Source organism: Garra rufa, chromosome 8 (assembly GCF_049309525.1).
Source record: "Garra rufa chromosome 8, GarRuf1.0, whole genome shotgun sequence".
Taxonomy (NCBI): Eukaryota; Metazoa; Chordata; class Actinopteri; order Cypriniformes; family Cyprinidae; genus Garra; species Garra rufa.
The window spans coordinates 36,010,628-36,038,625 of record NC_133368.1 but is presented as its reverse complement, the minus strand read 5'-3'; the positions used below and the strand labels follow the sequence as shown (position 1 = coordinate 36,038,625).

The 27,998-nt window shown below is 36.4% G+C and overlaps 1 protein-coding gene across 2 annotated transcripts; it reads right to left on the bottom strand.

Moving 5' to 3' along the window:
* Positions 1–7: 7 nt before the first annotated feature.
* Positions 8–27,976, bottom strand: appb (amyloid beta (A4) precursor protein b). Of its 2 annotated transcripts, XM_073846086.1 has the most exons (17): positions 27,688–27,976; positions 21,271–21,438; positions 16,710–16,839; positions 16,315–16,427; positions 14,993–15,183; positions 11,861–12,105; positions 11,548–11,718; positions 8,348–8,481; positions 7,758–7,832; positions 7,313–7,471; positions 7,023–7,151; positions 6,297–6,396; positions 4,817–5,020; positions 4,380–4,433; positions 4,158–4,228; positions 3,900–4,046; positions 8–1,752 (listed from the first exon to the last, which is right to left on the bottom strand). In XM_073846086.1, exons 1-17 carry the CDS (start codon positions 27,748–27,750, stop codon positions 1,651–1,653), a joined length of 2,256 nt encoding a protein of 751 aa, XP_073702187.1. In that variant the 5' UTR covers positions 27,751–27,976; the 3' UTR covers positions 8–1,650. The 2 variants fall into 2 exon arrangements, with proteins under 2 accessions (XP_073702187.1, XP_073702188.1); XM_073846087.1 differs by lacking the exon at positions 11,548–11,718 and having other exon boundaries at positions 27,688–27,971.
* Positions 27,977–27,998: the final 22 nt, after the last annotated feature.

The following is a 27,998-nucleotide window of genomic DNA, read 5'->3' as shown; positions in this document are numbered from 1 at the left end:
GAGGACGTTGTATGTACATTCAAAACTTTATTCATGGGTTACAGTGTTGTAGAAAGCTTTTCCCCTTCTAAGCCAATGGGTTGAATAGATACTGAAGGAAAATGTCACGGAAAGAGCTTTCTTTGTTCCCTACTGACCACAGACACTCACCTCAGAGTGTCCACTAATCAGCACAACACCAGATTTTAGAGCTAAGGTAATTCTATACAGGAACGAAATGAGCAGTGTGCACTGTGACAGAACTGCACAATGTTTGTTTTAATGGCTGTCTCATACAATGTATTTTACAACAGTTCACATTTCCCTCGACATTAGGAGGTCGTTTCAAAAGACCCCATGGCATGAACTCATATTTCATATCTACCCGTTCCTTCCTACCTGCTCTGGCCTGTAAGGTGCTATGAGATACTTCAGTGAAACAATAAAAAAGGGGGGAGAAGGTGAGGTGTTTCTGTCCCAAACTGTGTTCGTGAATATCACAGACACTGGGGGGAATACAAAGAGGGGGAAAGTGGGACAAAAATCACACAATCCAAAAATGGTGGCTATTTCTGAAGCAAAATCCCACCACCGCTCCATTACCTCCCTTCCCTAATCCCGGCCCCGTACCAAATCCCGACATGGAATAAAACTTCATGAGGCAAAAAGGGCCTAGACCCTTCAGAGAAAAAAAGAAATGCCTAACAAACCAAAACGTGGGCTAATATTACACTTCATAATACAATACATACATCTTTTTCCAGCCCCATGCAACCTTTTAAGTGTGCGTGGCATGGTCCAAAAGAAAGAAAAAGCACACTTGGATTAAAGCATGTCCCTGTGACGATGTAGCCAAGCAGATTTTTTTCACTTATTTAAAATGTGATCACAAGAAGACAATAAAATGTACAATCCAGCTAAAATCTCTACATGAGAGAGAGGTCGTAATCTGCGCCTGGATCCAGAAACCATCTCTCTGTTAAAATTGCCATGCACTATATAGATACAGCTAGTTTCTGCCTTAATTCAATACATATTACACACAAAATAAAAACAAACATTCATTTCTTATCTCTGTTAATGTTTTTTGTACATTTTTCTTTTTTAATGTATGCATTTTTTTTAATTATGTTTTTTTTTGCTTTTTTTCAGAAAAAAAAACCTGAATGGAAAGTTTAACGATGAGTACGTTATTCGGCATCTGGTTGTTTGCGGTTGGAGCCTCGTGTAGCCAAACACAGCACAGCATCATTTGAGTGCCCAGGAAAAAGGAAGGAGGGAGAAGGAGGAAGGAAACGTGCAAACAAAAAGAAGCAGACGTGTACAGTAAGTGCTTAACAAAGCTCTGGAGGGGAACAAACATGGTCGAAATAAAACTGGATGCGCAGTGCTGTGATGGACAGGCATGGGAGCGCACAGATGGACCATCGTATTGACAGATGGCTAGATGGGCGGCAATGACACGTCACTCTTCTGTGCAAACTGAGCGAGTGCTCGTTTCGATTGGATGAAATGGTCAGGTGATGGAAGCCACTCTCATCTCTATGGTGACAGAGCTGACCGATAGTGTGGATGAGGGATCAGTCTGCGTTCTCTGTCCTGATGTAGTGGTGATGGTGATGGATGGTGGTGGTGATGATGACGAGGAGTGTGGGGATTTGAAGTGGTTCTTTAGTTCTGCATCTGCTCGAAGAACTTGTAGGTGGGGTTCTCATAGCCGTTCTGCTGCATCTTAGTGAGATGACGTTCCTCGGGGGTCACCGCTGCGTCCACCTGAGATGGACAAAAATTAGGTTTCATTAAAAGTGTTTGTTCAGGCCTAGACTAAGATTCCCAGTATTTATATGTGACCATGGACCACAAAACTAGTCTTAAGTAGCACAGGTATATTTGTAGCCACAGGCAAAAACACTTTGTATGGGTCGAAATGATCGATTTTTCATTTATGCCAAAAATCGTTAGGATATTAAGTAAAGATCATGTTCCATGAAGATTTTGTTCGTAAATATATCAAACTTCATTTTTAATTAGTGATATGCATTGCTAAGAACTTCATTTGGACAACTTTAAAGGCAGGTTTCTCAGTATTTAGATTATTTTGCACCCTCAGATTCCAGATTTTCAAATAGTTGTAGCTCAGCCAAATACTGTCCTGTTCCATATATCAATAGAAAGCTTATTTATTCATATTTCAGATGATGTATAATTATCAGTTTAAAAAAATTTACCCTTATGACTAGTTTTGTTGTCCAGGGTTACATATACTATTAGTATTTATTTATATTTTATAACTAACCCTTACTTTAATATTTTCAGTTTTTATTTTAATGTTAGTCTAAATTTCAGTATTTTTTCAATCTTTTTTCATTGTTATGATTATTTTATAAATGTTTCCATTTCAGTTTTTGACTTAGTACTTTTAGTATTTCAACTTGAATGAAAAATAGGAATGTTTTCTAACCAACTGACATAAAATAAGATTTTCACCTAAAATGTATATTTTATTTCAGCTTTGTTTTAATAAGTAAAAAAGTTTTGGGCCTTTTGAAAGTCCTTCATGTTTATTGGATACCCAAAAAAAATTTCTGGCCAAAATTTTAAAATATACGTTATATTTATATAATGTGTTAAACTGAAGCTCAATGAAATATATTTTTGAAATGGCCAAAAATATATTGGTTGAGAATTTACATACATATATTTTAATACATATATAAATAAGCAACTTAACAAATATTATTTTTGGCATTTTTTTTGTATATTTTTAAAAATATTTGTAAAATTATTTTAAAAAGACTGCACTCAGAAAGATATATGCCACTGAATAAAAAATAAAAAAGGTTATTGCAACTTTTTATCTCATAATTCAGACTTTTTTTCTCAGAACTGAGCAATATAAACTTGCAATTCTGAGAACATATTAGTCTTTTTCCCCTCTCATAATTAGGACTTTTTAACTTGCAATTAAGTTTATATCTCACAATTCTGAGAAAAAAGCCAGAACTGTGAGTTTTTATCAATTGCGAGTCAAAATTGCGTGATATGAAGTCACAATTCTGACTTTTTTCCCTCAAAATTGCAAGAAATAGTCAGAATTGTGAGATAAATTTTTTTTTTCCACAAATACGAATTTGCATCTTGCAATTCGGACTTTTTTTTCTCAGCATTGAGATATTAACTCACAATTGCGTGATTAAAAATTTCCTAATTTTGAGGGGGAAAAAAAAGAATGATACGCATTTGTGTGTTATAAATTCAGAATTGCGAGATATAGACTTGCAATTCTGAGAAAAAAGGTCAGAATTGTGAGATACAAACTAGCATTTGTGAAAAAGAAAATCAGAATTGTGTTATAAAGTCAGAATACCGTGATATAAAGTCAGAATTGGGAATTACATAATATAACCTAATAATATAACCTCAGAATTGCCAGATAAAAATCACAATTCTGACTTTTTTTTCACAAATGTGTTTGTATCTCACAATTCTGACGTCTTTCTCACAATTCTGACTTTTTTTCTCAGAACTGTGAGATATAAACTCACAATTGCAAGTTAAAAAATCTTAATTTTGAGGGGGAAAAAAGACTATGTTCTCAGAATTGAGTTATATCTCGCAATTCTGATTTAATAACTCACAATTGTGTGTTATAAAGTCAGAACTGCAGGTGCAAGATATAAAAAAAACATCACAATTGCAGAATATAAACTTAATATCTCACAATTATGACTTTATAACTAGAAACTGCGAGTTTATATAATGCACTTCTGAGTAAAAAGTTAGAATTGCGAGAAAAAAAGTCAGAATTGTGTGATAAAAAGTCTCTTATTTTTTAGTTTTACCATTTTATTAATCTCAAGACAGTCTGCACATCATAAAATGGCCATGGAAAGATATGTATAGAACATGTTGTCTCTCACCTCAATAACTCCATGGTGAATAGAAGTGTACTGCTTCTTCCTTAGCATAACCAGAGTGATTACGATGACAGTTGCGATGACAACTCCACCCACCATCAGCCCAATGATTGCCCCCTTATTAGAGCCCATGTCTTCTGCAAGGAACATCTGATTCAACACAAACACATCAGTTACATTTTACAATGTGAAATATTAAATACACACATTATATATTATCTCTATATTTTTTTAGCTAAATATTTGCATAAATTGTTGTACCAGTCTCTTGTCACGAACATCATAACCAGCATTGTGCCTTTCCTCAATGTCAAGCCGAACCTTTGGAATCTCTACAAACAACCACACATATGAACATAATCATTAGATATTTGTAGCAATAGCCAAAAATACATTGTATGGGTCAAAATTATAAATTTTTCTTTTAGACCATGGGTCACATTTGATATTAAACAAACTAATGGGTGAAAATAACACACTTACCGGGTCTTGTAGGCAGACCCCTTTCTGGAATTGGACGGGCATCTACGGGTTCAACTGAATAAGGCAAAAAAAGCTGGTCAGTCTCTTCTAAACGCAGAGTTTATGCTCAGCAAGGCTGCATTTATTTGATCAGAAATACAGTAAAAATAGTTAAACATTAAAAAAGTGAAATATTAGAATTTAAAAGAACTGTTTACTATTAATATATTTAAAAATGTAATTTATTCTGTGATTTCAAAGTTTCAACATCATTATTCCAGTCTTGAGTCACATGATACTTCAGAAACCATTCTAATATGCTGATTGGGTTCTCAAAAAACATTAAACATCAGTGTATAGTTGTATATTATTGGTTGCTCTGTTTATGGTGATCATGAAAATGGGTCATTTAAACATTTGCAGTTCAGTTACAGCTGAGTCAGTGTGCAAATGTTTACCATGGTTGTCAGTGTTGGCCTGGTTGAAGCTTTCGGGGTGGATGAACCCTAGGCCGTCCTGCTCTGGTGGCAGGTTGTCCAGGGGGGTGGTGCTATCAAGCAGGTCAGGCATCAGGGCATCATTCCCATAGCTCACCCTCATCTTACTCTGGAGAGACGACAGCTGTTGGGTGACTTCAGCCTGGTCACGTTGAATTAGCAATGCTGTTGAAAGAAAAGATGAGAGACATTTTTAAAAAGCAGATTATAATATAAGATTAAATATAGTAAGTTTAATAATAAATAGAATTTCTAAGCATTAACTACCATTTAAAAGTTTAGGGTCAGTATTTGTTCCTTTTCTTTTTTGCAAGAAATTCGTATTTTTGTTCAGCAAAGAGGCATTAAATTTGATCAAAATTATTAAGCAGCAAAATATTAAAAGAGACCTATTATGCACCTATGTATGGAATATAAGTCTCAGGTGTCCTCAAAATGTGTCTGTGAAGTTTCAGCTCTAAATACCCCACATATAATTCATAAAATAGCAATCAGAAAGCCGCTGTTTTCGTGCATTTCTCTTTAAATGCAAATGAGCTGCTGTTCCTGCCCCTTTTCCAAAATAGGCAATGTCTTTCACAGGTCCTACCTCAGATATTATGCCAAAAAACATCTGTTTGGTTTTGATTATCATGTTTATCGCACTGAAATCATGCGTTTTAAAGCCATATTAGTTTACTGTTTCACGACATGTGAGTACTAAAGTTCTCTTTCATGTCTAATTGCGCTTAAACTGCCAAATACACACAAGTTTATGTTAAAAACACACAAGTTACAAAAACAGTCGGTTATGTTTTTGAAGGTAAACAGCTGCAAAAGAAATCACATGTTTATATTAGATCTGTGTGGCAGCAGCCTAATATTCAGTAAATAAATCAATAAATCCACTGCTCTCGTCTCCTCTGAGGCTGGGACTCCAAATAGTGTTCTGTGTTCATCTATGCAGCCAAAGACAGAACAGTAAGCATGCTTTGCGCAAACTTTTGCCATGGCGTTAAAACTGGTACACCGTTGTCACTTGCAAAAACAAAATGGCGGCGCCATGGGTGGAAACATGCAGATTAAGGGGCGCTAATATTATAATGAGATCCCCTCTCTACGTCACACGTATTAGAATGATTTCTGAAGGATCATGTGACACTGAAGACTGGAGTAATGATGCTGAAAATTCAGCTCTGCAATCACAGGAATAAACTAGATTGTATAATATACTAAAGCAGAAAACATTTTAAATTTTAAAATGTTACATTATTTTTTATTTTTTCAAATTTTCAATAAAAAAAAATCAAATTTTCTGTGTTTACTGTATTTTTGATCAAGTAAAAACAGCCTTAGTAAATATGAGAGACTTCTTTTAAAAACTTTTAAACATCTTACGGACCCCAAAATTTTGAATAGTAGTACATGTGTGTTGCAGCCAAATAAACCACCTTTCACTCACCCACTTGATCTTGGATTTCATTAGCCACTTGTGGCACCTTGTATAGATACCCCAAGGATTGGTTCATGCGTTCCTCAATCACACGCAGATGGGTCATCACCTACGGGTACAAGGAATAGTTCACCCAAAAATTTAAATTTGATGTTTAGGTGTAGGTGACTTTGTTTCTTCAGTAGAACGCAGAGATTTTTAACTCTAACCGCTGCAGTCTGTCAGTCATATAATGGCAGTCAAAGGGATCCACGGCTTTGAGAGTCAAGAAAACATACACAGACAAAACCAAATTAAACCATGCGGCTAGTGACGATACATTGAGGTCTTAACACACAAAACAATCGGTCTGTGCAAGAAACTGAACAGTATTTATATAATTTTTAAGCTCTGATCCACCGCAATGTCAAACCGTCCTGAGCGCGTTCACAACAGCCGGCATGTGACGAAGAGCAAGCAACCATAACTTTAGTCAATCAGGCTCAAAAGTTGGGAGTTGGTGAAAGTCAACACTCCCGGATGAGTTTGCACAAGTTTTTTTGACTCTCAAAGCCGTGGATCCCATTGACTGCAATTATATGACTGACAGACTGCAAAAATCTTTGTGTTCTACTGAAGAAACAAAGTCACCTACATCTCGGGTGCCCTGGGGGTGAGCAGGTAAACATAAATTTTTTAATTTTAAGTTATCCCTTTAAGTTTACAGCAGGAAAGAACAACTTGACATAATCTTACAAATGGTCGAATCTGAGATGCCTTCTTGGGATCCACCTCTCGCACATGCTCAAAGTGTTTGAGAGTATGCTGCCTATCTTTCTGCTCCGCTCGTATGTACTTCTTCAACAGATTAAGGACCTGCCGAGGCTGTACGAGGCAGGACAAAGGAGAAAACAGGTTTTCTTGTTTAGCAGTTGCTATTTATCCATAAAACAGACATTAGACTAGCAGATGAGAGCAAACAAATGACATTTGTGCAACATAGCCATAGTCATGAATTACAAACAAAATGGCATGAGTGTGAATACCCGAGGCTGGTCAGATTGCAGAGCGCTAAGGTAGCTTTCCAGTGCCTGGCGACGACGGTCGTTCAGCAGAGCTTCCACTCGTGCCATGTGGGTTTCTACCAGCTGCTGTCTCTCCCCGGCTGCTTCTTTCTCCAACGCCTCCACCTTCTCCTGGAAGCGCTATAGAAACACGAATGAACACAAAGCCAGGAGCCATTTAATCCTGAGGTAAAAAATACCGCAAGCCTTTCAACCCCCCCTCCACCCTCCACTTTAATGGGAACTGTATGCTGTACTACTAAATCTAAATGCACTTGAACCGCAACCCCGCTAAGTGCTTTACATAACAGGTTTACAAATCGCTACATTATATGAACAATAAATGTTGTTTACTCTCCGCCGTTCACTGCTTATGAATCATCAGCCAACATATCCCATTCACAATTATCAAGCGGTGAAAGTTTACCTGAATTATGGTTTTCTTATCAGCACGAGGAAGGTTCTTCGCCTGTCTCTCTGCCTCCTCCCATTCTCTCATCACCTGAACAGAGATAAGACAAATGGAAATCAAATGGATTCTGAACACTTGTTCACTTGTTTTTTTTTTTTTGAGTCCCTTGTTTGTCCTTAACAATTAAACCGACTGCTGTTCTTCAGAAAAACCCTTTAGGTCCCACAAATTCTTTTTCAGCATTTTTGCATATTTAAACCCCTTCCAACAATGACTGAATGATTTTGAGATCAATCTTTTCACACTGAGGACAACTAAGGGACTCATATGCAACTATTACAAAAGGTCCAAATGCTCACTGATGCTTCAGAAAGAAACACAATGCATTAAGAGCCGGGGGGTGAAAACTTTTGAACAGAATGAAGATGTGACATTCTTCTTATTTTGCCTGATTATCATTTTTTTTTCATTTAGTACTGCCCTTTAGAAGCTACAGAAGATACTTACATGTTTCCCAGAATACATAATAAGTTTAATTTACCCTGATCCTCAAATTCAAAAAGTTTTCACCCCCCTGCAATGTATCTCTCTACTCAGGTTCCCACCTCTGACATTTTCTCTCTGTGTTTGGCCTCCAGGCTCTCCTTTGCTTTCTGGAAGCGGGTGTGCTCATTCATATCTCCTGGGGCTTCCAGGTAACGATCCACAGCATCAGCAGGGCTCGGGGCCATGGTTGGCACTAGAGAAAGTGAGAAGTCTTGTTTAGTGAAAGCCAAAAAACAGATAAATGTGTGCCAGAGAATCTTCCTTACGGCAAAGAGAGTGAAGACTCCTGGGAAAGAATAGCTAGTTTAGGTGCAGGTTAAAAAGGTTAGCAGAGGCAGAAACATTTATGTGAGACTGCTTTTGGCAAAGGTTGCTATACGGCATGTATTAGGTGCACTCAGAGAGTTAAAAAGAGTTTTCATGCTGGAAAATCATCCAGTATGGTACATCTGTGTATATACAATATGTGGCATAACTTTGTTGCTGAGCTTAATTTGTAATAATTAATTAATAATACACGATAAGACCAGAAATGTAAAAAGTATTCAATTTTACTCTCAATTTTCATTTTTAAAGACATGCGGATATGTTCCAATGCAGTGAAATTTTTAAGTGGCATAAGTGTCTAAATACTTTTTTGTGCCGCTGTATGTGTGTGGGGTATGTGAGAGCTGTATTTTAAGTGAGTGTTCTGTAGCAGCTCCTGTGAAGCTGCTGTGACACTTTCTGACAGCGAGCATGCGGGAACAGCCAGACCGGCTGCGAGGAATATGCCCTGTCAGGATGAGGGCTGCTCTGCTGTCACTTTCCCACAGAGTCCAGCATTGTGCTTAACCGAGCGGAAACCGCCTACTGAACCGCTGCCACAGACTGGTCTGACCAGAGGCCGACTAAAGCTCCATCACTGGCCCACACACAGAGATAAACACAAACGGAGAGAGAGAATGGGGGAGGTACGTACAGAAATGCAGTGTTCAGCAGGTTAAGAAATACACTCACTGACATGCAGGTGTCCTCAAAACAGACAAAAGCACAAACAAACATTCAGGCTTTCTAATTTGTAAGTATCTACTCGAAATCTCTGGAGGCTGACACTCAAAAACCACTGTAACTGCAGTATGGAGAGCTGAATCATAAATAAATAAATAATAAAGAAGAAAATAAATAAGTAAATAATCCTAAAACTACTAAATATGTACATTTAAAAATTATGGATAAGTAGTTTAAGACATATTTCACCATATAGAATATAATATACTTGCAGAGACAACATTTCTAAATAAAAAATATTATATATAGTATATTTGTAATACTCTGTAAAATTATTGCTTTCTGGAGCATTCTGCCACTGAATAATTTTTTTTTTTTAAAGTAATTGCGACTTTTTATGTGACAATTCTGACTTTTTTTATCACAATTGCGAATTCATATCTTGCAATGTTGACTTTTTTTCTCAGAATTGTTGCAATTGTGTTATAAAGTCAGAATTGTGAGATTCTGAAAATTCTTGTAAAAAATGACTTTTTTTTCTCAGAATTGCATGATATAAACTCACAATTGCAAGAAATAAAGTCAGAATTGCGAGATAAAAACTCAACATAATTGCATAATATAAATTTGCAATTGCAAGAAATAAAGTCAGAATTGCAAGATAAAAACTAAATTCTGACTTTTTTCCTTGCAATTGCGAGTTTGTATCTCGCAGTTCTGACTTTTTTCTAGCAATAGCGAGTTTATATCACACAATTCGTACTTTTTTCTCGCAATTCTGACTTTTTTCGCAGAATTCTGAGAAAATAACTCACAATTTGGACAAATAAAGTCATAATTGCATAATATGAACTCGCAATTGCAAGAAATGAAGTCAGAATTGCGAGATAAAAACTCAATTCTGACTTTTTTCCTTGCAATTGCGAGTTTATATCTCGCAAGTCTTACTTTCTTCTTGCAATTCAGACTTTTTCCCCCCAGAATTCGGAGAAATAAAGAATTACATCACAATTTTAAGAAATACAGTCAGACTCAGAATTGCATAATATAATTTCGCAATTGCAAGAAATAAAGTCAGAATTGCAAGATAAAAACTCAATTCCTTTGAATTGGAACTTTTTTCCTTGCAATTGCGAGTTTGTATCTTGCAGATCTGACTTTTTCCTCACAATAGCAATCTCGCAAGTCTTACTTTTTTCACAATTTTGACTTTTTTTCTCAGAATTGTGAGATATAAACTTAAAATTGTAAGTTATAAAGTCCAATTTTGAGCGGGAAAAAAGACTGATATATCTCACAATATTTTAATTTTCTCACAATTCTGACTTTTGACTATTTCTCAGAATTGCGACTTTATAAATTTGAGATAAAATTAAGACACTAATGCACAATTATGAATTTTTTCTCAGAATTGCGACTTTATATCTCACAATTCTGAGAAAAAATTCAGAATTGTGAGTTTGTATCTCAACTTTATCTCACAATTCTTACTTTTGACTATTTATCAGAATTGCGACTTAAAAAAACAGAATTGTAAGTTTGTATCAGACGATTTTGACAAAAAAGTCAGAATTGGAATCTAAATTCACAAATGCGAGAAAAAGGTCACAATTATCTTTTTTACAATTTTTATTCAGTGGCAGAAACAGGCATCTATAATAAACATTAAAAATAACAGCGAAACAAAAAATTGTTTTAGACTATTTTTTACTTTGTTATTAATAACCATGCTCTTTTGCCTATATTTGTATAATTCAGTTAATCACACACTTTACAAATTCCATCTTTTGGCCATCAAGTTCCAAAATAAATAAATACATTTATTTATTAATTTATTGTAACCTAATGCACAAAAGAGATGTTTAAATCCAGCATCAGTGCCCAAACAGCTTCCCACTGTCTAACAGCAAACTCAGAACAGTTTCAAAACAGTAAAACTAACTAGTCTCTCACCACCACTGATTTAACTTATTTTAAATGGTAGATCACAATAATCTTATTTCTTTTACCATGGTGCTGTATACTCAGGAGACACAGATGGAGAATTAAAGAAAGTTCCAGCGAAACGACAGCAGAAGGTTAAACTCCTAGAACAAGACGATCTGCCTATACAGTCACCTCAGAGAGACCTGTAATCCATGCGAGCTAAAGCATCCAGCCATCTGCTGAGCTTGTGAGTTTGGCACGAATGAAGCGAAGAAAGTGAGAAAGAGATGATGTGCTGGTTAGCGGAGAGATGAACTTCCTCTCAGGAGACGTCTGGACTTACACACGCTGCTGCTGCAGACAGCCATGCAGTACTCCTCTGATTCAAAGTTATTGCGGTTGCCCCCGCAGCCCCCAAACATGAAGGGGGCGCACAGGCCCGTCTGCTTCACAAAATACCAGCGGGATAGCTTGGCATGGCATGGCCCTGATCGAGGAGGGGCCCAGCATACCGCTGATAGGGAAGAAACACTCAGTGGATTTGTTTAAGTGTTCACATGCTCAAGTTTTGCCATTTAAAGAACTACGCAATGGTGGTTCAAACTTGATTGTTTGAGATTTGAACATATGGAGATGTATGCATACAGAAATCTCACCTCGCACAACCTCCTCTATAGACTCTGTTGTGGTAGTGGTGGTGGTGGTCATCGCAACGTTGGACGTCTGCTCGCTGGTGTCTTGTTCATCAGTTGTGTCTTCGTCGTCATCTTCCTCGTCTTCATCATCTTCACCGTCGCCATCTTCGTCGTTGTCCCAGACTTCCTCTTCCTCATTGTTGATATCCTCATCATCCTCAGTCACAGCAGGCTCAGGTTTAGTCGGGGCCTGTTCTCTCAGTATGCTGTGATGCAAAAGTGTATAAAGATCATGACATATATATTTCTGAGACTACACTGAAAATATAGGATTCAAAAAATATACCACAAAATGAACAGATTTATTCAACTTTATTTTTCCTGTAAGAGCGGACGCAGCCATTTGTCAATTTTATGTGTCTGGCTTCCTGTCTCAGCCGCATCCAGCTATTTTTAGCTTTACAACACAGCTTGTTTTGCTACTTGATATTGCAAATAATATTTTAATGTATTATCTTAATTATGAACACACTGGTTTGTAGTGCAAACTGTTTCACTGTTTCCTGCACTTTCTAACTTTTCTTGTCATTTCCCTATAGCGACTAATGAACCGTAAGTTTTTTTTCCACGTTAAAGAATGGTGGATAGGAGTGTGAAAAATGAAGAATTTCATAACATGAACATGAAATATTTAATTCTATTTCTTAGTCGAAAAGATTTTTTGTCACTAATCAAATAAGCAAGGTTGTAACATTTTTTCTTGCAATAGCGACTTTGTATCGCGCAATTCTTACTTTTTTCTTGCTATTCTGACTTTTTACTCAGAATTCTGAGAAATAAACTCACAGTTCTGAGAAATAAGTCAGAATTGTATGATATAAACTTCCAATTGCAAAAAACAGTCAGAATTGACTATATAAAAACTCTTTCTTGCAATTGCGAGTTTGTTGCAGTTCTGACTTTTTTCTCGCAATAGCAAGTTTATACCTCACAATTCTGACTTTTCTCAGAATTGTGAGCTATAAAATCCAATTTTGAGTGGAAATAAAGACTGATACATCTCGAAATATCTCAATTTTAAATCTCACAATTCTGACTTTTGACTATTTCCCAGAATTGCAACTTTATTTCTCAAAATTGCAACTTTTTTTGATAGGACAATTTTTTGTCACTAATCAAACAAGCAAGGCTGTAACATTGATCATGTGAACTCATGTCCTTCAATTAAAGCACAAATATCACATATGGCAAAAATAAAAAGATATATTTATAAAATCATTTAAAACTATCCAAAAGGGCTAAAAAATATATAGCAAATATGGATATTAAAATGCATATAAGTTTTAGTTGTATTTCCTAATTTTTTACTGTATTTTTGACCATATACTGAAACATATACTTTAGCATTTACCCTTTAGAAATGCATTTTATTGTCATTTTCAAGTACATTTTGCAAAATATTTCGGTATTTTTAAAGTAAGTTTAAACTAAATATGTATTTAAATTAGAAAATATTTAGCACTATTTACTAGGGCAGGGTTTTCACACAAATTTCCCAATTCGATTAGATTCTGATTCACAAGCTTGTGATTCGATCCAAGTAAATGTGACATTATATTGTTATATTGATGTCTTTGCGCAGTTGAAACACTGATTGAGCGATTACATGAGACAGGATACAATTTTGTACTCTTTCTTTTAACACCTTCAGATGTTTATTCACGTTTATCTTGTGATGAAACAGGTATTAAAGTGAAGGAGATGATCAGTTCACAGTGCTGCTTCTCTTGAACTGAGGCGCCACAGCGATCTGTCACCTCACATTAAACAGCGCCAACACGGCATTTATTGTTTGAATTTGAAATCTGGGACTTTGTATCAAAAGTAACAAAGCACAACGCTTACTTCATGTTATTGGAAGGTAGCCATGCTACAATGTTCTCTTCATTAACTGAAAACAGGCTAGACTAATCGATTCTTGGGATTTAAGAATCGCCAATGTTTCGGAAAAATGAGAATCGATTAAAATCGAGAAATTAATATTTTTTACCCAGCCCTTTTTACAACCTATATTTAGCATATATGTGACCCTGGACCACAAAACCAGTCTTAAGTCGCTGGGGTATATTTGTAGCAATAGCCAAAAATACATAATATGGGTCAAAATTATTGATTTTTCTTTTATGCCAAAAATCATTAGGAAATTAAGATCATGTTCCATGAAGTTTTTTGTGAAATTCCTACTATAAATATATCAAAATGTCATTTTTGATTAGTAATATGCATTGTTAAGAACTTAATTTGGAGAAGTTTAAAGGTGATTTTCTCAGTATTTTGATTTTTTGCACCCTCAGATTCTAGACTTTCAAGTAGGCGTATCTCGGCCAAATATTGTCCTATCCTAACAAACCATATATCAATAGAAAGCTTATTTATTGAGCTTTTATATGATGTATACATCTCAGTTTTGTAAAATTTAACCTTATGACTGGTTTTGTAGTCCAGGGTCACATATGTGATCCTGGACCACAAAACCAGTTATAAGGGCTTTTTTTTTTAAATTGAGATTTATACATTTATACATCTAAACCTGAATAAATAAGCTTTCCATTGATGTGTAGTTTGTTAGGATAGGACAATATTTGGCCGAGATATAACTATTTGAAAATCTGGAATCTGAGGATGCAAATATTGCACATATTGTGAAAATCACCTTTAAAGTTGTCTAAATAAAGTTCTTAGCAATGTATATTAATAATCAAAAATTAAGTTTTTTTAAGATATATTTATAGTAGGAAATTTACTAAATATCTTCACGCAACATGATCTTTACTTAATATCCTAATGATTTTTTGTATAAAAGAAAAATTTTGAACCATATGATGTCTTTTTGGCTATTGATACAAACATACCTGTGTTACTTAAGACTGGTTTTGTGGTCCAGAGTCACATATTTTGACCCTCAACATACATTTTTGCTGTATGGAATGCTTTTCATTTTTCTCAAATCAGGTTGGAGAATATAATCATCAGATTTAACACAAACTTTTGGAATTCACCCAGCTGAAATGCTGCTGTTAAAATAAACATTTGCACTAGTGTTCTGGGAAACAAGAGCAAGAGAGTTTTGAAGCACTGCTTGTGTTTGTGTACCTGCCGTCGGTGTACTCGGATTCTGCGCCGCCCCACCACACATCTGAGTTAGCCTCCTCCTGCTCCTCACTGTCTAACTCCTTCTGCTCCTCCATAGGGCAGCACACAAACTCTACTCCACGGAAACGGTCGATCCCACACGGCAGCAGCATGCCGTAGTCATGGAGATTCATGGAACGATCACCGCAGGACTGCAGAGGGGCAGCCACAGGGAACGAACAAGCGAGAACGAAAGCGAGAAAGAGATATAAGGTGCTGAGTCATCATACAGCTATAAGTAGAATGCTCTCGTGGGTTAGCTAGAGGTGAATTATACATCCTTTTCAATTATAATCTGCCTGCACCATTATTTAACTTGCAAATAGAGTTGATAGAGTTGGATGTTTCCAGTTAACACAAATTATATTAAATGTATATACAAGTCATGGCATAATACACTACCAGTCAAAGGTTTTTGAACAGTAAGATTTGTAATGTTTTTTAAATAAATTTCCTCTGCTAACCAAGCCTGCATTAATTGATTCAAAGTATAGCAAAAACTGAAATATTTCTACTTCTAAAATAAATGTTTTCTATTTGAATATATTTCAAACTGTAATTTATTCCTGTGATTTCAAAGCTGAATTTTAAGCATCATTACTCCAGTCTTCAGTGCCACATGATCCTTCAGAAATGATTCTATTATTCTGATTTGCTGCTCAAAAAATATTTATTATTTTTTCAGGTTTTTTTGATAAATAGATGATCAATTTAATGCATTCTTGCTAAATAAACGTATTAATTTCTATGACCCCCCCAACCACCCAAAAAATATACTGACTCCTAGCTTTTAAATGTTGTAGTGTATAATGTTACAAAGGCTTTTTATTTGAGATAAATGCTGATCTTTGAATCTTTCGTTTCATCAAAGAATCCTGAAAAAAAGGTACTCAACTGTTTTAAATATTGATAATAGTAATATTAAAAATGTTTCTTGAACAGCAAATCAGCATATCAGAATGATTTCTGAAGGACCATGTGACAGTGAAGACTGGAGTAATGATGCTGAAAATGTAGCTTTGATCACAGGAATAAATTACATTTGAATATATATTCAAATAGAAAAGAGTTATTTTAAATAGTAAAAATATTTTAAATTTTTACTGTTTTTGCTGTACTTTGAATCAAATAAATGCAGGCTTGCTGAGCAGGAGAAACTTAAAAAACATTAAAAATCGTACTGTTCAAAAACTTTTGACTGGTAGTCTATATATTCAGAAGCATGTAAGATGGGGCTTTATAACTTTGTAAATGTGCAAATGTCATGTGGTGTGACCTCTGACCTCTTTGGCCACTGTGTGCCAGTGCAGGTGACTCTCACACATGTCCATTCGCTCCTGGTGCAGGAACTTGCACTTATCTGGGACAAGGAGGGCATCGCTGACAAACTCCCCAACTGTTAAAAAAGCAAACATTTGCTCACCAGGTGCTCAGATAGATTTCTGCTGATATGTGCCTTGCAGGGTAAAATATCCTGAGCAAATGTTGATACCCTCATTGTGTTTTGACGAATCTCATCTTATCTGATGCAGAAGGATGATAGGAAATCACACAACAGCCACGTTAAAAGCATTAGTTTAATGTCCCACAAATCCAGGTTAATACCCCAGGAGTGGCGGCGTGCTCTGATGTAAGCATCACGTTGAAGGATAGTCTTTATGTAAACACGCATACATACCCAGGCAGCGGTAGGGGACCACAATACGCGTGTGACTGCGGCACTGGTGACGACCCGTTTTGCACCAGTTCTGGATGCTGACAGGCTGGTTGGCCTCCACTACGTTAGTGATCTGGAGGTCTGGGTATACCTGTGGGAATCAAGTCAGGGTACAATTACCAGATAATGTTGAGCAGAAAACAGAAACGCCATTGGCAACACATTTTACTTTCATAATCTGACCTATTTCCAAGTAAAACAGGCTATACGATGGGAAAAAAGATTAATAACTATAAATAACTGACATGCTGAAATGAATATTTGTGGCTGGAAACAAAATTTAAATACTTTTTCACATTAACAGTCTGCATTAAAGGCATAGTTCACCCAAAATGATAATTCTGTTATTAATTACTCACCCTCAATTTGTTCCAGATCTATAAGACCTTTGTTCATCTTCAGAACACAAATTAATATATTTTTAATGAAATCCAAGAGCTTTCTGACCCTGCATAGACAACAACACAACTGACATGCTCAAGGCCCAGAAAGGTAGTAAGGTCATCGTTAAAATAGTCCATGTGACATCTGTGGTTTAACCTTAATGTAATGAAACTTAAGAATACTTTTTGTGTGCAAAGGAAAATTGTGACTTTATTCAACAATTTCTTCTGTTCCATGTCAGTCTTCAATGCGCATTAATGCATGGCAGAGACTGACACAGAAGAGTAGAAATGGTTGAATGAAGTCGTATTATTGTTTGCGCTCAAAAAGTATTAAAATTAAGGTTGAACCACTAATGTCATATGGACAAAATCTCATTATATGATAATATCTCATTATGAAGTCCACTATATGATATTTATAAAGACTAATATAAAAAAATAATTTAATTAAATTAAAGAATATAAAAAAGACAAATGAAGACTAAATTTGTGCATTTTAAAGTTAAATTATTCTATCTAATGCACTTTAAGAGTTCAAAATTAAGAGCTCCAACCCATGTTCTTAACTAAGAAAACTTGAACAGTGAACTGTCTTGTACCTGGACTTTAAAGGGAACTCAACCTTTTTATTTTTTGGTATACTGTCTTAGTCTAAACTACATTCACACTGGTGTTTTAGGAAGCCAAACAAATTAGAATAATAATAATAACAACAATTATTGTTATTCCTATGACAGTCATATAGCCATATATTGCAAAACAATTGCACTGTAAAAAAAGAAAAAAAAGAAAATGAATATAGGTATGTTATTTTTGCTTTACACTACAGTAGAGAAAATACAATACTTCTTACCTAATATCTACACTTAAAAGAGATATTTAGCATTTGGACTTGTGACGAGTTTTCTTAAGAACTTAATGGGCGGAGTGTGGCAGTTTCTGCATAGTGTTTTGTGTGTTTACCTGTGTAAACGAGTAGACTTCAGGTAGTTAGAGCGTCTTTAGCTGGATTTACAATCCTTCCATCGAGGCACTGTTTGTTATTTTAGTTTATTATTTTTCCTTTTATTATTTTTGGAGGTTATTCTGGACGGAGGTTTTAAATCTCTGTCGGGGGTACGTTTCGGGTTTTTGGTTTGAAATACCAATTGTCTTCGAGTTTAGCGTTTAAATGCCGCCTCGAGTCCGGTACACCTTTGAAGATTAGGTAGGTTTAGTCAGTTTCGTTTGTAGTTATAGGAACTGAAGTCTCTCGTTTTTCATAAGGTGACACTTTGTTGTTTTTCCGTATGTGTTTCCGTTATGCCTTTCGGAGTTCGAAATGCTCCCGCTACTTTTCAGCGATTAGTGAATCGAGTGTTGTCTGGGTTAACCGGATGTGAAGCTTACCTGGATGATATTGTTTTATACAATTCATCTTGGTCTGAACACCTTGCACAAATTGGCGAACTTTTCAAGCGGTTGGTTAAGGCTACAGTGACATATTTGGGGAAGGTGGTTGGCGGAGGGTGCGTAAAACCCATCGATGCAAAAGTTGAAGCAATCTGTAATTTTTCCATTCCCACTACTCAACGTGAGTTACGACGCTTCCTTGGGATGGTGGGCTACTATAGAGCTTTCTGTCGAAACTTTGCAGATGTAGTCGCCCCGCTAACTGATTTATTGATTCCAAAGAGGCTTTCGAATGGTCACAGCAGTGTCAACGTGCTTTTGATAATGCTAAATCTCTTCTATCCAATGCTCCTGTGTTGACTGCACCAAATTTTGAGAGACCTTTCTTACTTGCAGTTGATGCTAGCGCTTATGGCGCTGGCGCCGTTCTTCTGCAAGAAGACGTTAAGGGAATTGAACATCCGGTCAGTTACTTTTCGAATAAATTTAATTGTCACCAGAAAGCATACTCTACGGTCGAAAAAGAGGCTTTAGCCTTGATTCTAGCCATTCAACACTTTGAAGTTTATCTGAGTTCATCTGTGGTCCTATCGTTGTTTATACAGACCACAATCCTTTGACGTTTTTGGATCGAATGCGTGGTAAGAATCAACGAATCATGAGGTGGAGCCTTAGGGCCTGTCCACACGGAGACGCGTTTCGCTGTATACGTATACATTTTTTATCGTATTGGCGTTTCATCCACACGGATCCGGCGTTTTAGGAAACTGAATCCGCTATTTTTTGAAACGGGGTCCCAAAGTGGATAAATCTGAAAACGACACCCTCGCGGTTTCGTGTGTACAGCCAATACGTATATTTTGTGAAACGATGATGTCCCCACACTGGTCTGGCATATATACTACACCGTTTTCAGTGGTTTCGTGTTTACGGAATTTTTTTTTAGAACGAGGAAAAAAAATGATCGGATAGGGAGGAACGCACCGGCTTCGTGTGGACGGAGTCTTATTTTACAGCCCTTCCACCTACAAATAAAACATATTCGTGGCAAAGACAATTTAGTCACTGATGCTCTCTCATGGCTGTAAGGTATCCCAGAAGAGTTGGGATTATCTTCTTTACCTACTCTCTCTTTTCCCTAGTTTTTTTTCCTTCCCCCCAGTTTTTTTTTCTTTTACTCTCCCTCTTATCTCTCTAGCTTTCTCTCTCTGATATCCTAGGGCCCAGGAGTCCGAGAGTGCAGTGGCACGACTGAGTTTTCTTAAGAACTTAATGGGCGGAGTGTGGCAGTTTCTGATTGGCTCTTTCCCATGTTAATTGTTAATTGAAAGCATATATAAGTGTGTGTGTGTTAACTAGGGGAGGCGCTCTGTGGGAGAGAGTGGCTGATTTTGTTACTTCTCTAACATTTGTTTTCTTCCCCTTGCATTTCTTATAACATGTAGTTTTGTTGTGGTTATTTAATTATTTTCTTTATTATCCCTAGACTTATGTTTATTATTATTATTCACTGTTGTATTAGTTTAAATCAATAAATCTATAGTGATTATACTTTGTTGTTTGATCCCTCTTTTATGTTTCGACTTCAAACGAGCGGGTCGTAACAGACTGCAGTAACATTACCCATTTAAACTGATAGATCTAATCAATTCATTCTGCACTTTAATTTTGCTTTTATTTTGACGGAAAACTCCAGCTTCAGTGAAAACAGGCTTGCAAAAACGCTTATTACTACAAATCTAGTTAAATCCTGTAATCGTCTAGGATGAAAATAAAGCATAACTTGTGGCCGTTGCGTTCCCAAATGTGCACTAAACTCACAGCACATGCACTAAATGAGTTCACTACATTCACTGTGAACTGAGTTGTTCTGAGGCGCGGAAAACACCAGATCACAAGCTGATCGCCTGAAGTGCGTGCTTCGCTTTGAAACATGCAGTGAAAACAGACTTGATGAAGTGATTAAGCCATTATGTGCTTTCGGTTTTAGTTTGTTATGACAGATACTGTGCCAAAGAATAAAGACCCAAAATACAAATTTAAAGACCTTTTATGTTAGAATAAGAGGTTAATACGTTAATAATACCGTTACATCCCAACTATTTTAACAGTATCCTTACTACTTTTCTTTAATGTGTCAGTTGTGTTGTTGTCTATGCAGGGTCAAAAAGCTCTGAGATTTCATCAAAAATATCTAAATTTGTGTTCTGAAGATGAACGAAGGTCTTACAGGTTTGGAAAGACATGAGGGTGAGTAATTAATTACAGAATTTTCCTTTTTGGGTGAAATATCCCTTTAAGAAATTCCATTTATTTATAAAAAAAATTCAGTCTGCTTTCTCTCACATCCAAAACCTCAAACTTTATGGCTATACATATGTAGTTGCAGAAACTACAATGTACCGTTGCTGAATAGCACTTTCTCTAAAAAGTCCAGACTTTTGAATGGTAGAGTATATTGACCTTATATTGGCTATCAGCCACACTGCTATCTAAATCACAGCATCAGCCATTGAAAAACTCCTATGAGTCAACCACTTAATAGAACTTGACATGCTTACGCAATACTCGGAAGGCCCCTGGCTATTAATTACTGTCATTGTCATTATATAATTGACTTTAATTACTAAAGTAATCACGATACAATAATGTTTTACAATCTGTGTAAACTATCGACAAGTAACACAGACACTGCGGCAGAAGTCATTCTCATTTTTTTTTTAATCTCTTTTCTCTCTCATTACCTCTTGGCAGTACTGAAGGATGCCCTCTTTGGTGCCGATGCAGCTCTTGGTGCCAGTTGGATCCGGCTCCCACTTGCCACTCTGGATGTTGATATGCATGTTGAGTTTCCCACAAAACATGGCCACCTGGGGCTCCGCCAACAAGCCCACTGAGTCATCCGATGGCACCTGCCAACAGCACAATCAGCGGTAACATGAGAAACCATTATCACATAAGCCTATGATCTTCAGCTGTCTTCATGCGGGGGGCTTTTCTCAGCAAACATTGATATATATGATCAACTGTGATTAACATGATTAGTTAATCAGCGAAGCATTGAAGTAATCAGATCACATTTTTTATTGCTCGACTGTCCTAATTATAATATAACTTATGGACAGAGACAGGAAAAACAACAAATAGTTACTGCGCTTGAGCATGTGACAGATGTAGATCACAAGAGGTTTGCTCTATTTAGAGTACTAAATATCACAATGTCCACAAAAGATGCTCTGTGAGTTATTGTTTGATTTACTGATATGAGGAAATTACTTTGAATCTACATACAGACATGTTAGACTAACAATCCTACACCAAATGTTGTCCTAACTAGCCAAACAGATAGTCGACTAGATAAACACTTACATATTGAACAATGCTGAGTTTGTGAGTTCCTAGCATGCACTGTGATGTGAATACATTATGTGGTTGCTGTTATAAGATTATTATTATACAGTTCGCAGGCACTATTTATGCTGTCGTTGCTGTTTTTGACGTCCCAGCCAGCGTTCAAATTATACCAAAGCTTTAAGGGAATAAGTAAGTCTTTGAAGCCTCTCCTGGTATTCAATAAAATATTGAATTCTACATAAATATGTATATGCTGTATGTACACTACAGTTCAAAAGTTTTGGCTCTGTAAGATTTTTGCATGTTTTTGAAAGAACCCTCTAGTATGCTCAACGAGGCTGAATTTATTTGATAAAAATGCAGTTAAAACAGTAATATTATGCAATGTTATTATAATTTAACAGAACTAGCTTCATTTTTTTAAATATATTTTAAAATGTATTTCATTTCTTTGACGCAGAATTGGAAATTAACAAGGGCTTGCGGCAAAAATGCAGCCAAAATGAACAAAAATGCCCCATAATTTCAAGACAAAGTTTATGGCTGTCGCGATTAAAATGAAATGTGAAAATGACTGTCAATTCACAGAATTACATTTAGATTTGCTCACACTGCATCAGATTTTTTGTACCCTTATAACCAATCAAATGCATTTCTGTTAAATTTAGGAACACATTGGCCAATCAGAGGCGCTTAGATTAGACAGTGCTGAAAACGTCAGAGCTGAATTTCCTCATCATAAATAACACAGTGCAGATTTGATGTAAACAAAAAATGAATTTTGTAGCTTTACTGATTATAACAGGAGTTTTTGCATAACTTGTGCTAGACTTGGCTTTATTGACTGACATGTTTGTCTAATAAGCCAGAATGTGACATGCCCAAAACGAAACAAAAATGTTTTATATTGTTTTCTATATCGATATTAATAATCATTATTACAGTATAAAGAGCAATCATCTACATTAATAACGATTTTTGTCATAATATAGCAGCCCTATGAGCCCCATTTTAAACAGTCTATTGTTATTGACAACAGTTTAGTATATTGATGAGAGTAACTGGGTAAATTTAAGTATTTGATATTAAAGACAACATATGGTTTTATAATAATAAGGTGATTATAAAAATTGCCCTCACAATTGTAATAAATGCCCCTGGAAATCAATTTGAGGGGGCAAAATTTGCTCCTTAATGGAAAAGTTAATTTCTGACCCTGCTTCAAAGGGCAAAGCTGAATTTTCAGCAGCCATTTCTCTAGTCTTCAGTGTCACATGATCCTTCAGAAATCATTCTAATATGTTGCTTTGTTGCTCAAAATACACGTCTAATATTAAAAACAGTTGTATTGCACAACACTTTTCAGAATTCTTTGTTAACTAGAAAGTTCAAAAGAGCAGCATTTTTTTGGAATAGACATTTTTTGTAACCATGTAAAAGTCTTTACTGTCACTTTTGATCAATTGAATGCATCATTGTGGAAAAAAGTACTAATTTCTTTAAAATAAATCTTACTAACCCCAAACTTTTGAATGGTAGGCTATACATTTCCCATAATTTCCCACACAGAAATATGTAACTCTGGTATCTAAGGAGGATTTGTTTTCCTCCATACTAAGCCACACCCCCTCTGTATCACACATTGCTGACTACTGACTACTGTATATTTATCACACAGTATTTGAACACTATTGAATCAAAGTGAATTATCAAACTAAGTTCATTCTTTATCAAATATAAAACTACATACCGAGATTTCAATATAAAATAGGAAACAACTCAACTGGTGAAAACTCTCTATATGTGACAAATATTAATCTGTTTTAGAGCCACAATGCCAGTTATGTAGTGTACAATATAAAACATTACTGCCCTATTTGCTTCAGAATTAAAGCCTTAAATACAATTCTAATCTCTTGATGTGGATAGGAAGATGTTTAAAATAAGAAAGAAGGAGATAAATAAATTAAGAAGTAACATATTTGTAACAGACATTCAATTCATAAACTAAACCATTGAGAAAGAAAGAGAGAAAGAGAGAATAATGGCTGTCCTCTTTGGTGTCTTTGGCCTGGCCTCGACCCAGTGTGTCACAAAGGTTCCTTACAACCAGACCCACCCAGTCTGTTCAACTGAGCGTGAGGAATTATGGGACTGTTGTGTTTTCCCCCTTTTGTCCTGGGTAACAAACAGTGGAAGTGCTGCTATAGCCAGCTGTCTGAAATATGCATCTGTCTCGTTAAGCCCATAGATAGATAGATACTGTCTGGTGATGCTTTTTCCTTTTTAACTTTTTAAACAAATGGTTTGGTGGTTACAGTGCAATAAAACGTCCCTCTGCTGTAAGGCAATTTAAAACAGAATACTGTAATTATGCTGGCCACAGTACAGTAGTTAGCTCTTCAGGAAAACCATGTGTTAGACACAAAATGGTCTTAGACTGCAACAAGCTCTAGGATATCAGCTATAGATGGGTTTACATGTACGGTTTAGATGTGATTATTACCATGGGGCTGTCAATGCATGATATATGAAATGCTTTAATATTGACACAGGTGCTGAACCATTCATGAAAGCTAATCATCTGCGAATATCAATCGCCCAAAATAGTCTCAGCCAGGTTGTCATAGCCACAGGTTGTCAGGAGCCACATTAGTGCATCTATCAAATTGAAATGTGCAGCTTTCGAAAGCCATTCGGCTATGGTTTAATCTTTAAGGTTGTCAAAATCAATGAGGTCGTTTTTGTACTTGCACTCAAAGACATAATTTAAAACCGAGCGTGTTTACATGTTCCACTAACATTTCCCACTCAAACAAAGGAAGCCCTTTTTTAGAAGCAGGCTGACTGAAAACAGATTTACCAATTATAAGCAAACTAAGCAAAGGAGCTTTCAGGGAAAACAGCTTGTTCGTGGTTATAGTGACCGGTAAAGAGGTGACAACACAAACTCTCAAAGCTTGTTTTGGCACACGACATACAGATGACACCTTTACTGAAAAAAGCTTGAGGGTCTAATTTCTTGCAGCAGTCGGTGTGCAAATTATATAATGACTTACAAGGGGTCAAGTTTTAGGTTTTTTTGTTTGTTTTACATGCACTCTAAAAATGCTGGGTTATTTTTTTAAACCACATGCTGGGTTCAGCTTGTTGGGTCATTTTAATATTTTTCACCCAGGTGCTAGGTCGTTTTTCTGTAACTAAGCTGCAGGGTCATTTTGAATGGGTTGTTAAATATTGGGTTATTTTTTCTACCTAACCTGTCGTGGAAAAACAACCCAGCTGCTGAGTTCCAGTCAGAGCGCGGGCTTTTTATAAGTTTGTTTGTATGCATTTTATTTCATTTATAAAGTCTTTACTTTGCTGTGAATTATTTATGCAATGCAACACATTAGGATGAGATGTCAGTCAGCTAAATGTGTATGTAAAATTATAATCTATGTAGCATTCACCCAACTAAATGAAATTTGTCTTATATTTTAGTCCATGAGTGTTCTTGCTTAATAATAAATGTTGATGTTTTGATTATTGCTGTTGCCTCTATAATTCTGTTTATGATGGTTCTTAATTTCCAGCGCATTTTAAGCCAGCAATATAATATTTTTTAATGAATAGTTGTCTTAAATAAAATAACCCAGCATGTTGGACAAAAACATTTAACCTAACCAACTGGGTCAAAATATCCCAGCATGTGTTGTGTCTAATATTTACCCAGCACTGGTTGCCAAATAACTCAAGTTGGGTTTGTTGTGACAATAAGCCACACTTTTTTTACTTAGTTTTGACTCCATCAGTACAACTGACATTAATTTAGCCAATGTTTAGAAAGCTAACACACATGGATTGAGACCAACATACTTAATTTAAAACACTTGTTCACACTTAAAAATAGGTTCTGTATTGGCATCGATGGTTCCATGAAGAACCTTGAACATCAATGGAACCTTTCAAATGCAGAAAAGGTTCTTTATAGTCAAAAAAGTTTTTTTTTTTTTTTTTTTTTTAGATTTTTAAAATGTTCTTCAAAATGGTTCAGTTAAAGAACTGTTCACTGAAAGGTACTTTGGTAAACCAAAAATGGTTCTTCTACGGCATCACTGCAAAAACACCCTTTTAAAACCTTTATTTTTAAGAGTGTTGTTTTATAATTGTGGCATGAATCGATAATAATGTGAAAAACAATGGCAGTAGGCTACCTATTTGTTTTTGGTGATATATTATTTAATACCGATCTAAGCATAAAAAGCTGAAGCATTGTCCCAGCTAACAATTTTTGATTCCCAGAATGTTCTGGGAACATGTTTATGGTTGTTCAAAATGAAACCTAAGAAGAACATTCCTGTAATGTTACGAATTGGTTTCCCACAAAATAACCAGAGGGGAATCATAAGATCAGGTAACTTCATAAAACATGACAGTAACCTAATTTTTTTGGCGTGAGGGCCTATTTGGATTACTGAAACAATAATCTTGAAATATTGACCTATATTTCTTAGGGCATGTTTCTCCTCAGAGGGATTCAGTAGATGGTGACACCCCTAAAAGCCCCTGATTCTTATTTGCACCCTGATACTGGCATCAAAAGCACACTAACACCACATACGTGTGGGGCTATATTATGGAAATACAGTATAGCAGTATAGAATTAAACATTAACCAGCTGTCAATAAAGACTTCACATGCAAGTACCAACATTAAAATAATCTGTGCATGCAACGAATAACCCTCCATTTGTTTGTGGGCGCGAAAAACAAGTTAAACCCACCAAGAGCAGATTTTTGCCTTTACGCCGTTTGGATAAAAAAAATGAAACGCCGCAGTTCACTGACGCCATCTTGCTTCTGTCAACTCACATCTTTTTGTAATATTCCTTGCAAAATCTCTCAATCGTGAAGCAGTCCCACATCATACGCATTTTAACAATCATGGCAACATAACAAAGCAAACGCCTTTATAAAATACTCATGTGTATATTAGATGCGCAAAGGCGCCGCAGAGGAATGATTTTCCTCAGATGCTCGAATGGTTAAGGAGGGCCGCCGGATTGCTGCCACAGCATTTATTCCCTCAAAATGGAGCACTGCAATCTTCCAAACCAGCCGTAGGTTTTATGTTTCTTTGTTTTGTGTATTAAAGACGTCTGTATTGCAAGTGGTCAGGGAATTCGTTCTGTAAGACATGCCTCCTTGACAAAGAGCTGTCAGTCACTGTGTTTACATGATTTCACCAACCGCATCTGCATGACACGAGTTCATGCTCCGCTGGTCCATATTTATCTTCTCTATCCTCTAACACAAAAACATCACGGTTACAGCAACACAAAACCGCCATATCAGCATTTTCCACCGTGCATTTTTTTTTTATCAGCACGTCCATCGAATGTGTAGCTAATGCTTTCATATGAAGGTGAGCAAACGACTCTCAAATATTAAAACAATGTATCTCCTATAAAGATGTCAGAATGATGCAGGTCTTCTCTCAATGGCATGTATCACTTCAACGCGCTACAGTTCGCCCGTTATGCCTAATATTTGTGTAAACCGGGCGACCCTGCCTGCACCAGGAGCCTCCACCCAACACTTTTTAAGATTGATTTAAAACACCGATAGCCAAAAAACCCATTGCATTAGAGAGAAAGCTATGATCCTGCTGGAATACGTCGCTGACAATCCTGCAGCGCTCAAAATGTCTGTCTGCATCCGTGTCATGCTCTCGCTTTGCGTTTTTTTTTCCTTCGCTCCCAGGCCGTCCTTTAAAGTATGGAGGAGAATCAAGCTCCTTCTCCATTACACAATCACTATTCTTACCTCGATGGCGAGCGACAGAGTCGTCAGCATTAACAGCAGGAAAACCGTACGGTCCATACCCATGGCCGTGTTCCCAAATGTAGCACGCCCTGATGGATAAACGTCCTGAGCGGATCAGGGTTTTTCTGTCGCGATTTTCTGCTCCGTGTTCCCCTGTCGTCTGTGCAGGTTGTGCTTTGTGAGAATGCGCGACTGCACACAGCTGCTCCAGTGAAAGTCAGCTGACCACACGTCTGGAGAGTGTGGAAAAGAGTGGAGTTGTAGATTGGAGGTGGTCAGTGAGGAAACCGCAGAATTTGCAACCTTGACCG